The sequence below is a fragment of the Pleurodeles waltl genome, chromosome 4_1, assembly GCF_031143425.1.
Source record: "Pleurodeles waltl isolate 20211129_DDA chromosome 4_1, aPleWal1.hap1.20221129, whole genome shotgun sequence".
Classification (NCBI taxonomy): Eukaryota; Metazoa; Chordata; class Amphibia; order Caudata; family Salamandridae; genus Pleurodeles; species Pleurodeles waltl.
In genome coordinates, this window is record NC_090442.1 from 82,077,235 (window position 1) to 82,090,181 (window position 12,947).

The 12,947-nt window shown below is 41.1% G+C and overlaps 1 protein-coding gene across 2 annotated transcripts in view; it reads right to left on the minus strand.

Moving 5' to 3' along the window:
• Positions 1–240: 240 nt before the first annotated feature.
• The window catches only part of LOC138288428 (glycine N-acyltransferase-like protein 3), a 165,276-nt gene continuing 152,569 nt past the window's right edge, over positions 241–12,947 (minus strand). For both annotated transcript variants that reach the window (XM_069229979.1, XM_069229978.1), the window contains one exon: positions 241–4,497. In XM_069229979.1, the coding sequence (XP_069086080.1) occupies positions 4,080–4,497 (418 nt within the window). In that variant the 3' untranslated portion in view covers positions 241–4,079. The remainder of the gene's footprint in view (positions 4,498–12,947) is intronic.

A 12,947-nucleotide genomic window follows, 5' to 3' on the forward strand; every position in this document is an offset into this window, starting at 1 on the left:
GGTAAAAGCCCGCAGCGCCAACATTCCAATGTTCGCTTTGTTCACAGCAGCAGCTGTGAACAAAGCCTCACGGAGCCCGAGGGGATTTAAATACCCTCGGGCTCCGTGAACATTTTTTTTTTTAATAGAACATTCTGCCCTGTGTGGCAGAATGTTCTAATAGCCTTAGAACCCGCCGTAGTGGGCTCTACCGGCTATTAAAGTCCCTCTCCCTTGTTAAATGCCCGAGCCGAACGCGGGGAGCGGGCCTTTAATAGCCGGTAGAGCCCGCTAGGGCGGGTTCTAAGGCTATAGTCAATTATTACAATGGTTTAACCCTTAAAAAATACCTTTACTTGATTATATCTCGCATACTTGCTTTTTCATCCCTTACAAAGCATCAGAGAGCCCGATTAATGCACTTCTTATTTCATTTAAAAATTGGCCTAAGGCACAGGTCACATTAAAAAATCTCTTCTCTACTAATAGGTTGAGAGCTTGATCCCGGTTAATAACATTGCATTCCCAACAAATTGGCTTTAAAAACTTTTTCTGTTCAGTTAAGAACCACAAGCAATCCAGTAAAATATGTTGGCCACTACATTTTTGTTTGAGGCCGCATGTACATAAGTCCAAGTCATCCCTCATTATGACTTTTGTTTTTAGATCCATATAGCATGGGTTTAACCCTACCCTGAATTTTAACACTGAATCCCTTAACTTGGGGTTAGGCAGAGCCTTTAAATAGGGGAAGTTTTCCTCGTTCCTTTTAATAACTATAGCACACAGCTCGTGCTTTGGGATGTGTTCTCTGCACCACTGATCGGCAGCTAAGCCTAAGGAGACACAAATCTTCTCTAGCCGACCTCTCACTTGCGAGGCCCAATTCATGTTGATTGTCCTTATTTCCCTTTTACATAATCGTGCAATTTTGGAAATCCCCTATTCAGACAGGCTCAACCAAAATTTTAATGAGGCTTGCATTCCCTGGTAACTCCACACCATCATTTGGCATTCTGCCCTTATAACCTGTATCATGCTTGAGGAGGGAAGTGCAAGCAGACGTTTCACACATTTACTTTCTTCCGGGTCCCAATTCAACTTCCAAGCAAAAGTTAAAACTTTCAAACCGTATTAAAATTGAGGACGCACCATGGCATTAAAGGCAGAAAGTACAGCACGAAGAGACGGACCCCCATATTTCCAACTAAACTGCTTTAATCCCCAAACCAGTGTAAATGTTGTGGCTTTTAGTGACTCTATATGCCCTTTCCATCGTAATTCAGAGCCAAACCACATACCTAAATATTTATATTTATCAATCCTTTCTACTTTGTCACCTCCCAAATACCAGAAAAAGGCCCTCTTCTTTTTTCCCGGCACCATTATTTCTTCTTTGTCCAAATTTACTGTAAGCTTTTTACTTTGACATTAGTCATAAAAGGCGTCTAATTTTCTTTGCAATCCCAGCTCTGTCATATCAACTATCACCAAGTCATCAGCGTATAATAAACAAGAAATGTTGGTCCCATCCATTTTTGGTCAAAAACCCCGTGCCTCCTTTAATATGCTTAGAAAGTCAGACAGAAATATGGCAAACAGCAGTGGGGCCAATATACAACCTTGTCGCAGCCCATTATTAAAACGGATCTTCTTCGATAATGACCCACCAGTATCTAAAATCACTTGGGCCCAATTTTGCGAATCTAGTCCCTGGTGGAGAAAAAGAATCGACCCCGAGCCGCCTTAACATATCCCATAACAATTTCCAAGCTACCAGATCAAAAGCAGCTCAAAAATCAACAAAATAACAAAACAGACGTCCTGGCACCTCTATTACGTTTGTAAATGGGCTTTCAGTCCATTGTAAGATGGCTGCTCATTCGTGAGTATCCGTATCCATGTGAGCATATGTGGACCCATCTTTGAATGTTTCTGTAAAAAGTTATTACATAAATATTAGACCTGGCAGCCCTGGTGTGGTTTCCCCTGTCTTTTTGCCTCCTCTTCCTGTATTTTTGGCTGTGTGCTGGACTTCGTTTTGCTGGTTTGTGGTACTTTGGGCACTTTACCACTATAGACTAGTGCTAAAGAGCAAGTGCTTTCTGCATAAATTGCGAGTATGATTGGTTATCCCTGATTGGCATATTTGATTTACCAGTAAGTCCCTAGTAAAGTGCACTAGAGGTGCCCAAGGTGCGCAAATCAAATGCTACTAGTGGGCCAGCAGCACTGATTGTGCCACCCACATGAGTAGCCCTGTAAACATGTCTCAGACCTGCCACTGCAGTGTCTGTGCAGTTTTGCACTGCCAATTCGGCCTGGCAACTGTACCCACTTGCCAGGCCCAAACCTTCCCTTTTACTACATGTAAGTCACCTCACCCTTAAGGTAGGCCCTAGGTAGCCCCATGGGCAGGGTGCAGTGTATTTAAAAGGTAGGACATGTACCGGTGTGTTTTGCATGTCCTGATAGTGAAATTCTGCCAATTTCAGTTTTCAAAATTGCAAGGCTTGTCTCTCCCATAGATTAATACGGGGACTGCCTTTAAATATCTTGTAAGTTTCCGGTTGGGAACAGATAGAGATGTGGAGTTTGCGGTCTCTGAACTCACAATTTAAAAATACATCTTTTGGTAGAATTGTGTTTAAGATTGTCTGGTTGAAAATGCCACTTTTAGAAAGACTGTACTTTGCTGTGTATCCTGCTTGTGAAGATTCTCTAAGGGCTTGGACTGAGCTTGCTCCTGTTCTGAAGTCGTTGGGCAAGGAAAGACTTCATCTGCCAGCACCTGGTCTCTCTTGCTGAGACCCCAACCCTGCCAAGTGGTGCTACATCCAGGCCCTGGGCCCTTGAAAGGCGAAGCTGGTAAACTTATGATGTAAATCCACGCACCGGAGGCAAGCAGCAGAAAAATCAACACAGCACCTACAACGCTGCTGAAAAATCAGTGCATCGACGGTAACAATGATGCATCACCAGCTCAGTGCCTGTGCTGCTTTATTTTTTTTAAACAATGCATCCATTGGTTTCTATGGACTAGGATTCATTTTACTTTAAAAATGCATATCTTTGCTTGTGGTTGTTGGATCTTTGTCCTTTTGGTCTTGTTAGATTAAGATAGGTATTGTCTACTTTGCTAAATGGAGTCTTTTTGTAGTGTTTTCACTGTGTTACTCTGTGTGTTTGTACAAATACTTTACATATCACCTCTGAGATAAGCCTGCCTGCTTGTGCCAAGCTACCAAGGGGGTGAGCAGGGGATATCCTAGGTGTGTATCTCTGATACTATGACGAGAGTGAGGGTCCCTGCTTGGACAAAGTGCAAACTAACTTCCAACCAGTGATCCCATTTCTAACAATAGACATTTAAAGAAGGCCACCTATATGTGCATACATGAGTCCACATGAGCAGCCATCTTGCAATAATTTTTTATAAAACATTTTTATTAAAAAAATCAAAGATGGTTGCCGCACATTAGAAAATATATTAGTTAGATCAAACAGCCTAAATCATTGGTTCAAGGAAGAATGAATATTTAAATGCATCTATTATAACATTGGGGGAATACTTGCAAATTTTTATTTTATCTTTTCCACTTGAAAGAAGCAGCAGCATTATAATTGCAATGTTCTCTTGAGCCCTCTAATTCACTAACCATTAATATTTACATTTGTTAAACACATTTCTAGTGGCCTTTAAGTATCAAGACTGCTTAAGTGAAAAGCACATCTTCTCTTTGTGATTCAGGCTTGAATTTATTGTCAAGAAGTTTCCATTATGTTACACAGAAACCTTTTTTAGAATTCCATCACTTATGTCTACTTAAACATGATGAGGTGATGAGACTAATGAGAATCTGAACTCTCAAAATTATTTTATAATACACTACAAGTAGACATGAAATATTAGTGAGATCAGGACATGAGGAAGTAAGCATGCAATTTGGAAGAAACAGACAAATTAAATGTTGTACATTACAAACATATGGACACACAGCATGAGGGATGGTAGCATTTACAGTTAGCTGGAAAGCATTTTCTTAGACACACATGGCTCTCGTAATTAGATATATTTGGATGTCTCGCCTCCTTCACAACTATTGTTTTGCGTCTGGTGTACTATGGAACCACAGTAGTTTGTCACTTGTGACTTCCTTGAAGCCCAAACTCCTAAACAAAGCCTTGGAAGGTTCATTGTCTTCTTCCACATGACAGTAAACTGGACGCCCATCCTGCCTTAGCAAATCTGCCAAGGATGAGACTATGCACTTTGCATAACCCTTACCTCTGTACTCAGGCAGAGTGTAGGCCATGCGTATAGCCCAGTACTGATCTGTCAGTGCCCAGGAAATGGCGCGCTCTGAATATTGTGTTAAGCAACAGCGGCTGGGGGAGTTTGTGATACAGGCCCTCACATACTGCAGACTGCAGTCACTGCCTCCAAATGCCCAGGTCTTGTCCACTAGTTCTGCATGTGAAAGTGTAAGGGATGCAATCTCTGCCTCCTTGCCTCTGCTGTAAAAGACAAAAATAGTGCTATTGTTATGGAGATATTCCAGTATCCTTTATTGAAGTATAGGGATAATAATACTAATACTTACACTAACAATTGGTCCTCAACCCAATCTGCCAAGATCCTTAAAAATGTCTTTAAATAAAATGTCAACAATAGCATTTTCCAGATTAAGGCAAATATATAATATTCTGCAGTCTATGGTTGTGGAAATGTCTTTGCTCTTGATGTCCTTCAATGTTTTCTAGATAATTTGCCTCCTATCTTCACTGCTAATACTTGTTCAGAATACAGTAGATCTTACCTGTTAGAAACATATTGCAATCTTGCCACAGCATAGACACTCAACCTATTCCTTACACCCTTCTGGCCTTGCTTTGATCACCCTCACTTTGTTTTACTTGACTGTATGTATTTATATATCTATGTATGTTTGGATGGATGTATCTATGCATGTATGCATGAATGTATTTATGTATGTGGGTGGTATGTTTGCACAAACCTAGCCAAATTGCAACAGAATATTGTACATGGTCAACTTTCAGCATAAAGTTAACGAGTGATAGGAGAGGTAGCTAATTTGTGGAATGTTAATGAATTATGGTGTTGTGCTTTTTAAAGAAGTGCATCTTTAACTCTTTTCTAAAGTAGAGAAAAGTTGGGGTAGTCCTGATGGATATGGGGATGTTGTTCCAGATTATTCAGAATCTGGGATGCACAGATGAAAAAAACCTACCCTTCTGCTTTTCTTACATTTCTTAGTCTGCAGTGTACAGTCTAATGTTACCATGGTGTAGATGTGCCTAGGACCACCAGAGAGGGTAAGGTTGTCTGCAAAAAATTAAAGTGGGTGCTGGTTGTGATGATTTTATAAATGGTGCAGCTGGTTTTGAAGATGATATGGGCTGGCAAGGGAAGCCAATGGAATTCCATCCATACGGAGAAATTCCAAGGAGAATGGGGATTATTGCATTTTACTTCCCCTTTATTGTATATAGTCTGATGTTTGGCAGGGTGGTCAAGCTGTATAAGTCATGTTCAGAAATGCTTTCAATTCTCCTATTAATAATAACATATTATTGTTTTAATCAACAATAATAAATAGATGTTGAACTTGCAAAAGTAGAATTTCACTCTTATTCAAAGTTGATTAAGCTACTTAGCAAGAAAGGCGGGATATCTAATTAAATATCCAAATTTAGTCAGGCTATCATCATTTACATTATCTTAGAGTACTTTCTGCAATAGTAATGTGACACTGCATATCATAGGTCTCATTGAAATCCATCAACAATTAAAAGAGAGGAGGAACAGGGAGGTTTTACCTGTTTTTAGGCATAGGCATAGCTTAGAAAAAACAGTCTTCTGAATATAAACCTAACAAGATAATGCATTGTCTTGGTTCTACCGAAGCCATCATTATCTTGCTAAATTTCTTAAAGGTTATGGTGGTCCAAAACTCAGTTAAGTTAGACGAGGTAAGAAACATTTATTTCATATTAGCTTACACATTGGAACATAAAGTCAAAGCTTTGTCTGGTGGCAGCATTTCTTAAATTTGGATGGAGTTATATAAAACTCAACTGAAGTGCGGTATACTTTAATGCTTAGTAGTTTTAGAGTGATGATATTACAGAGACTTTGAAGTGTGCAATAATTTTATCCTCTTCAATTGAGTCAAATAGCCATGACAACCACTTATTAGTCCACAGTGATAGTTAATCATTGGTCTCCCTTGCCAGGCATATAGATGCCATATAAATGCTGCAACACCAAGAAAACATTAGCTTTAGGAAGTTATGTTGGTACAGCAGGGCAGCCAAATCTACTTTCCTGAGGAGGAAATGTCTAGTTTAAAAATATTAGAAAAAGGCAGTTTAATGTTGGCTAAATTAATTTTGCAGAAGAGAGAAGGGTTTACTCATTACATTGTGAAAAAAATCTCTAGCTCACTCCACTTATGAAATAACGTTCCCTAAATATATCAGGTATCTCAGCATTACTTAGAGCAATGTAAATGAGTGAAGCTCAGGAATATATAGAAATTGTATTATCTTGTACCAAATGCTTTCCACATTTCCCAGAGACTTGAGTCTAATTTACTTCACACTTTGGGATCACCAAACTTTATGTGCATTCTGGTGGTAATTTACATGAAGTAGGTTATTAAACAAGCATCCTTTTGGTGGATTGATAGAATATAGAAATCTTTCAGGTTTCCATACTCACCCAGTAGCAGAACATCCAGTCATAAAGTTCCTATCCACCCATACTAATAGCATCTTTAAGTGAGTTTAGAGATCTCTAAGAGATATTTCTATGCTTAATGAAGCAAAAACTGCAGCATCAAATTTCTTAAAGAAGGCATCACGTACATAAAGTGGGTATGCACAGAAAATAAATAAAGCTTTTTGGAAGATCTACATTTTAATTAGGTTCAATTGGCCCACCAATGAGCTAGAATTGTTTTCCATTTTTATAATTGAACTTTATGTAACAAAAGTAGAGTGGAATGTGTCCTCAAAGCTTGTCCGACCTTACCTATAATCTTAAAGGCACTGCATCAAACTGAATGTGTTACCCTTGAGTCATGTTTGGCTAGCCCTTGAATGATTTCTGTCTTAGTAGCAGTGAGTTACTACCAAGATATGGAGCCGAATTCCTCCATTGTTTGTACTATAATATTGAGGGCTGAATTTAATGAGGATTCAAAAATAGCTATATATTCTCAATAAACCGCAGATGCAGCAGACATTTTCATATTTAAGATTGGTGGTAGTGGTGCTTAGCAAGTCCTAATACATGTCTTAATTGTACACAAGGTGGGAGGAAATGGGCAATCCTATTTGGATTGGGGAAAACATACTAATGTTGATGCATATGTAAACTTTGGGAGAATAATAGTAAATTGAGGATAAAATGTCATGACCTGTAACATCTCCCATAAAAAACTCCAAGGAAGCCTTTTTAAATATCAATACTTTATTAGCATACTGCTAGAATACATGAATAGAAAACAGAACTTGTTAAAGCCACCCAAAAGCAGCAAACCACCCCACAATGTATTTGTTAGAGTCTCAATCATGAAATGCTGTACACTTGCCTATAAACCAGAAACATTTTCAAAGCACAGATCCATTAGATGCCCGCAACACAATTAAATCCCGGAAGTAATTGTATAGTGACAAGAGGAATGGAGAAACTCTGCCGAAAGATGGAGCGGTGAGATTCCACCATGTGGTTCTCCCACAGTCTGCTCCACTCCCACTCTCTCTCAATGTACCCCCTTCCTACATTCTGATCCCTAGCTACCTAAAGATGAAGCTACGAACACGACCTCCAGCGGATCTGGTCCCCATGCCATTTGGCTTAGGTTTTCAAAACAACCTCTTGAAGCCTTTTGAAGATTTTATGCATAGTCAATCAAAGCTATGACAATATTTGTGTAAGTTATGGAAAGATAGGGTGAGGTGAAATCCATGGCAAGTAAGAAACAAGTGATAAAAGTGTTTAATGTATTGGTTAACATTTTAGCAAATGTTTTGGGTCAAAGGTTAGCAAGTGGATTTTTTTATAAAGTCGCCAATTTAAGGGATCCTTTTCCTTTTTCAGAAAGATGACTGCTGTTTTCTCAGATTATAAGTGGGAATTCGGAAATGTATTCTGGCTTCTTGAAGTAGATCTGATATGCTACATTTACCAATACTTTGTAGACCTAGGGTCAAATATTATCTGCACCATGATGTTTGCTAAGTGGCAGATAGTTTATGGCTTAATAGTTAAGCCAATAGTTTAATGGCAGTTGTGTCTTCTTCAAGGTTAAATTCTGCTGTTAATGTAGAGCTTGAATTATTTTCATAGAGGCAATTCCCATATAATGTAAAAGGTTCTAGATAGTAGATGCATACTATCCCTTGTGATTTTGCTATTGGGTGGAGTAGTATTTACTGAATACCAAGGGAATTTCTTTACAATAATGATGTGACCTGACTTGTTTAATTGCTTAAAGAAATAATATAATACAAACCGTGTGTTGTCTGCTCATAAAAACAAGGAACAATACATTTCTACTTGTCGTAGCTTTAAAAATCATGCACCCAGCCTTTTGTGCAATAAGGCCTATTTAGGAGTGAATTATTAATACAGTATTTAAAAGGAAGGTTTAGGTCTATAAAAAGGGTTTATTTTTACGCTGTCACTGTAGAGGATGGCACAATATGTACTGAAGTCCACTAGTGACATTTAACTTCCTGGCCCTGGATACACTTTTGTACTGTGTACAAGGGGCTTATTAATAAGTCAAATAAGCCAGTTATGAGTATAGCAATTTGGACATGTTTTAGAGGGCCTGCACTGGAGCCTGGTTAGCAGAGTTCCAGTGCACAGAGTCAACCAGCAGCATCCGCCCACAAAACACTGCGGATGACCAAACAAAAACAGGAGGAAATATTCCTATACCCACTTTTATTTGCAGGTTGGTGCAAGTAAAACAGGAACTTACAAAATCAATTGCTATTCTTGATTATGACATGCTATCATCAATTCTATTTTTGTTCTGCTCCCTTTTTAAGCTAGTGAAGTGCTTTATTGTCGATGTGTATATGGTGATGATGAAGAAAAAACATACAAAATTAAGTCTTGCTCTTACTGAGAAAGGGTTGGGGTCAGCCAAGATGTGTCAGGCGGCTCATTTCTTGCACTACTTCTGCACTTGCATTACACACTTTACTCACCAATAAATAGACAACATTTTCCAATGCTGTTGTGCCTTCTTAGAAAGTTTCATGGCTGCCCGTGTGTGGTGATTTAGGGGATTACCTCATGAATCAGGAGGAGTGCTGCTGTTTGTGTGGAGCATTGCTTGTGTGGTCACAACTGTGTAGCTATAGTCAGGTCTGACATTCTATAGGAAGAATCTTTTTTATTTTGCTCATAACTTTAGTGCCTTTTGGCATCTCTTCACTAAACTTTACCCCAAAAAATCATCCACCTTAGATCCATTACAGACATTTTTGGAGTAATCTGTCAAGTGGGCACTGAGAAACAGGGGGGGTCCCAAAACAGGTATCCCAATGCAGGGACTTGAGAACAAAGGTACGGCAAACACTGCTGAACAGAATTACAGCAAACCAAAATCTATATCTTTACCTAAAAAGCATGATATTTGTGATTTGGTGTAAACCTTCTCTGCAGTTTCTAAGAAATCAAGGCCCATATTTATGGTGGCCATTCCAACGCCACATTAGCATAATTTTTTAATGCTAATGTGACGTTGGCAGGGCAAAAACGCTGCACCATATTTACAAAGTGGCCAATGTTTGCATTTTTGTCAGTTTAAAAAAAAAAAGTTATATTCTCTTGGGGTGAGGGGCCTGCGGCACCCCCTGCATCCTCCCAAGACACTCAAATAAAAATTTGGAGGTGTCCTCCTTGGGGCACCATAAGTACTGAGAGGCATATTTATAGGCCCCTAGTGCCACCTTGTGCCACTTTAACGTCATTTATTTTTACGTTAATTTGGCCTAACGAGGCTAAAATCCTGTGCCGTATTTGCAGAGTGAGGCAATGCATGCATTGTTCCACTCAGTAACCTTTTGCGCTACATTATGCTTGCACCAGGCCTGATTTCGAGTGACCTCAGGGTCAAGGTCCATTCCCTGGTCTCCCAGCACCACCTGCAGGGCAAGAAGACTGGCAGTGGCCCTCCCAGTGCTTCATTACAACTTTCCCTGGGAGTAGAAGGTCTTGGCCATCTTGCATCCAGAGGGCTTGACAGTAATACCTAGTGGAGTGGAGTCTAGTAAGCCACAACAAGAAAGACGCCACCAAAATGTTATGTAACCCATGGTCACTGTCCAACTTTTGCCACCTTCACTGTTACTCCACTCACCAGCCCAGTGTCCTTTGCAACAAATCCTAGTCAGTCAACTTCCAACTGAAGTGTACTGTGTGTACTAGAGGGACTGACATGACTGCTAAGGTCAGGAGGCACTGTTACTGTTACTCCACTCAGCCAGCCCAGTGTCTTCTGCTCCAAAGACCCTTGTTAGTCAACTCCCAATTGATGTGTACTCACTTGGGAGGATAACATTTCTATACTGTATGTCGTACAGGATCTGACATGACTACAACTCCCAGCAGGTACTGTTCCTGTAACTCCAAGCACCAGACCAGTGTGAACTTTCCCAAGTGCATCCGTTACTGAACTCCCAATTGAAATCCACTCACCTGTGAGGATAGCATTTCTATACTGTGTGTAGGACAGGTACTGGCATGACTACAGCACCCAGCAGGCACTGTTCCTGTACCTTCAAGTGCCAGACTAGTGTGCACTTGCCCTAATGCATCTGTTAATTATCTCCCAATTGAAATCTACTCACCTGGGAGGATAACATTTCTAGACTGTGCATAGTACAGATAATGACATGATTGATAAGGCCAGGAGGCTCTGTTACTGGTACCCCACTTAGCCAGCCCAGTGTCCTCTGAAACAAAGACCACAGTATTCACTTGTGCAAGGACCCCTGCGTCACAACTCTGTGTTGAAGTGTACTCACTTGGGAGGATAACATTTGTACAGTTCTTGTGGTACAGGGAGTTACAAGTCTGCCAACGCCAGGATGCCCTGTTCCTAGAAAACCAAACACCAACACAGTGTTCTCTTTTCCAAGGACTCCTTTGTCTCAACTCTCTGTTGAAGTGTAGTCACCTGGGAGAATACCATTTGTACAATGTGTGCAGTACAGGGAGACACATGACTGTCAATCCCGGGAGGCCCTGTTCCTAGAAAACCAAACACCAACACAGTGTTTTCTTGCCCAAGGACCCCAGTGTCTCAACCCCCTGTTGAAGTGTATTCATCTGGGAGGATACCATTTGTACAGTGTGTGTAGTAGAGGGAGTCACATGACTGCCAAAGCCAGGAGGCCCTTTTCCTAGAAAAACAAATACGAACACAGTATTCCCTTGTCCAAGGACCCTTGTGTCTCAACTCCCTGTTGAAGTGTACTCACCTGGGAGTATAACATTTATAGTGTGTGTAATACAGTGGTTTGTAGGAAACTGGCCCCTTGTTTGCATTACCCTCCCACTTTTGGCCCGATATCTGATGCTAACTTGACTGAGTGAGAGCTGAGATCCTGCTAACCAGGCCTCAGCACCTGTGTTATTTCCCTAAACTGTACCATTGTTTTCACGATTGCCACACCCCTGACACAGAGCTAATTCCCTTGTAAAAGGTGCCAGTGGTACCAAGGGCTCTGCGGCCAGGAAGGGTCCTTAAGGGTTGCAGCATATATTGTGTCACCCTAAGGGACCCCTCATAAAAACACATACACACTGCCATTGTAGGTTGTGTGTGTTGATGGGGAGAAAAAAGTAAAGTTGGCATGACATCCCTCTCAGAGTGCCATGCCCTCAAACCACTGTCTGTGGCATAGGTAAGTCACCCCCTTACAGCCCTACAGCAGAGTGCACAATACCAGCGGGCATAACTGCATGAGCAATATGCCCCTACAATGTCTAAGTTCACTTTTAGACATTGTAAGTGCAGTATTAAGTACATGAGCAGGGTGAGTAGTGTGCTTAATACATTTTTTGATTGATTGATTGATTGAGCTGGGAGTTTGTCATTATGAATGCCACAGCTCCATGATGGCTTCACTGAAGTCTGGGAAGTTTGGTATCAAACCTCTCAGCACAATAAATCCACAGTGATGCCAATGTAGGATTATTGTAAAATGCACACAGAGGGCATCTTACAGGCGCCCCATGCATTTCCCCTAACCCTTTAGTGTAGGGCTGACCAGTCTGTGCCACCCTGCCTCTAACAGGTAAGCTTAAGACCCCATGGGGTGAGGGCCTTTGTGCTCTCTGGGGTCAGAAACAAAGCCTGCTCAGGGTGAAGGTGGTTCACACCTCCCCTGCAGGAACTGTAACACTTGGCAGTGAGCCTCAAAGGCTCAGGTCTCCTGTTACAGTGCCCCAGGGCATTCCAGCTATTGGAGTTCCCAGACCCCCTAGATCAGGCCCCACTTTTGGCAGCAGGTACAGTGGAAAAATTAAGTAAAACAGAGAGGAGTGACCACTGCAGCTAGGACCGCCCCTAAGGTCTCTAGAGCTGGAGTTACCCCCTGTTTGAAGAATTCTTCATCTTGTTTTGGAGGATAGGGACCAATTGGGATAGGACTGGGTCCCCCTCCCGAAAGGAAATGGACACCAGAAGGATGTAATCATCCTCAGGGACAGTAGCCATTGGCTACTGCCCTCTGATCCATGTAATGCCCCTAAATCTAGTATTTAGGGGCTCCCCTGAGCCTCACTCACCAGATTCCTAGTGACCTCAGAAGAAAAAAGCAAGAAGAAGGACTGCTGAGCCGACCCCAGCAGTGAAAACTCCAGAGAACAACTGATTTGGGCCAGTGCCTCCAGGTTGTCTGCAGCTTCAAAGATA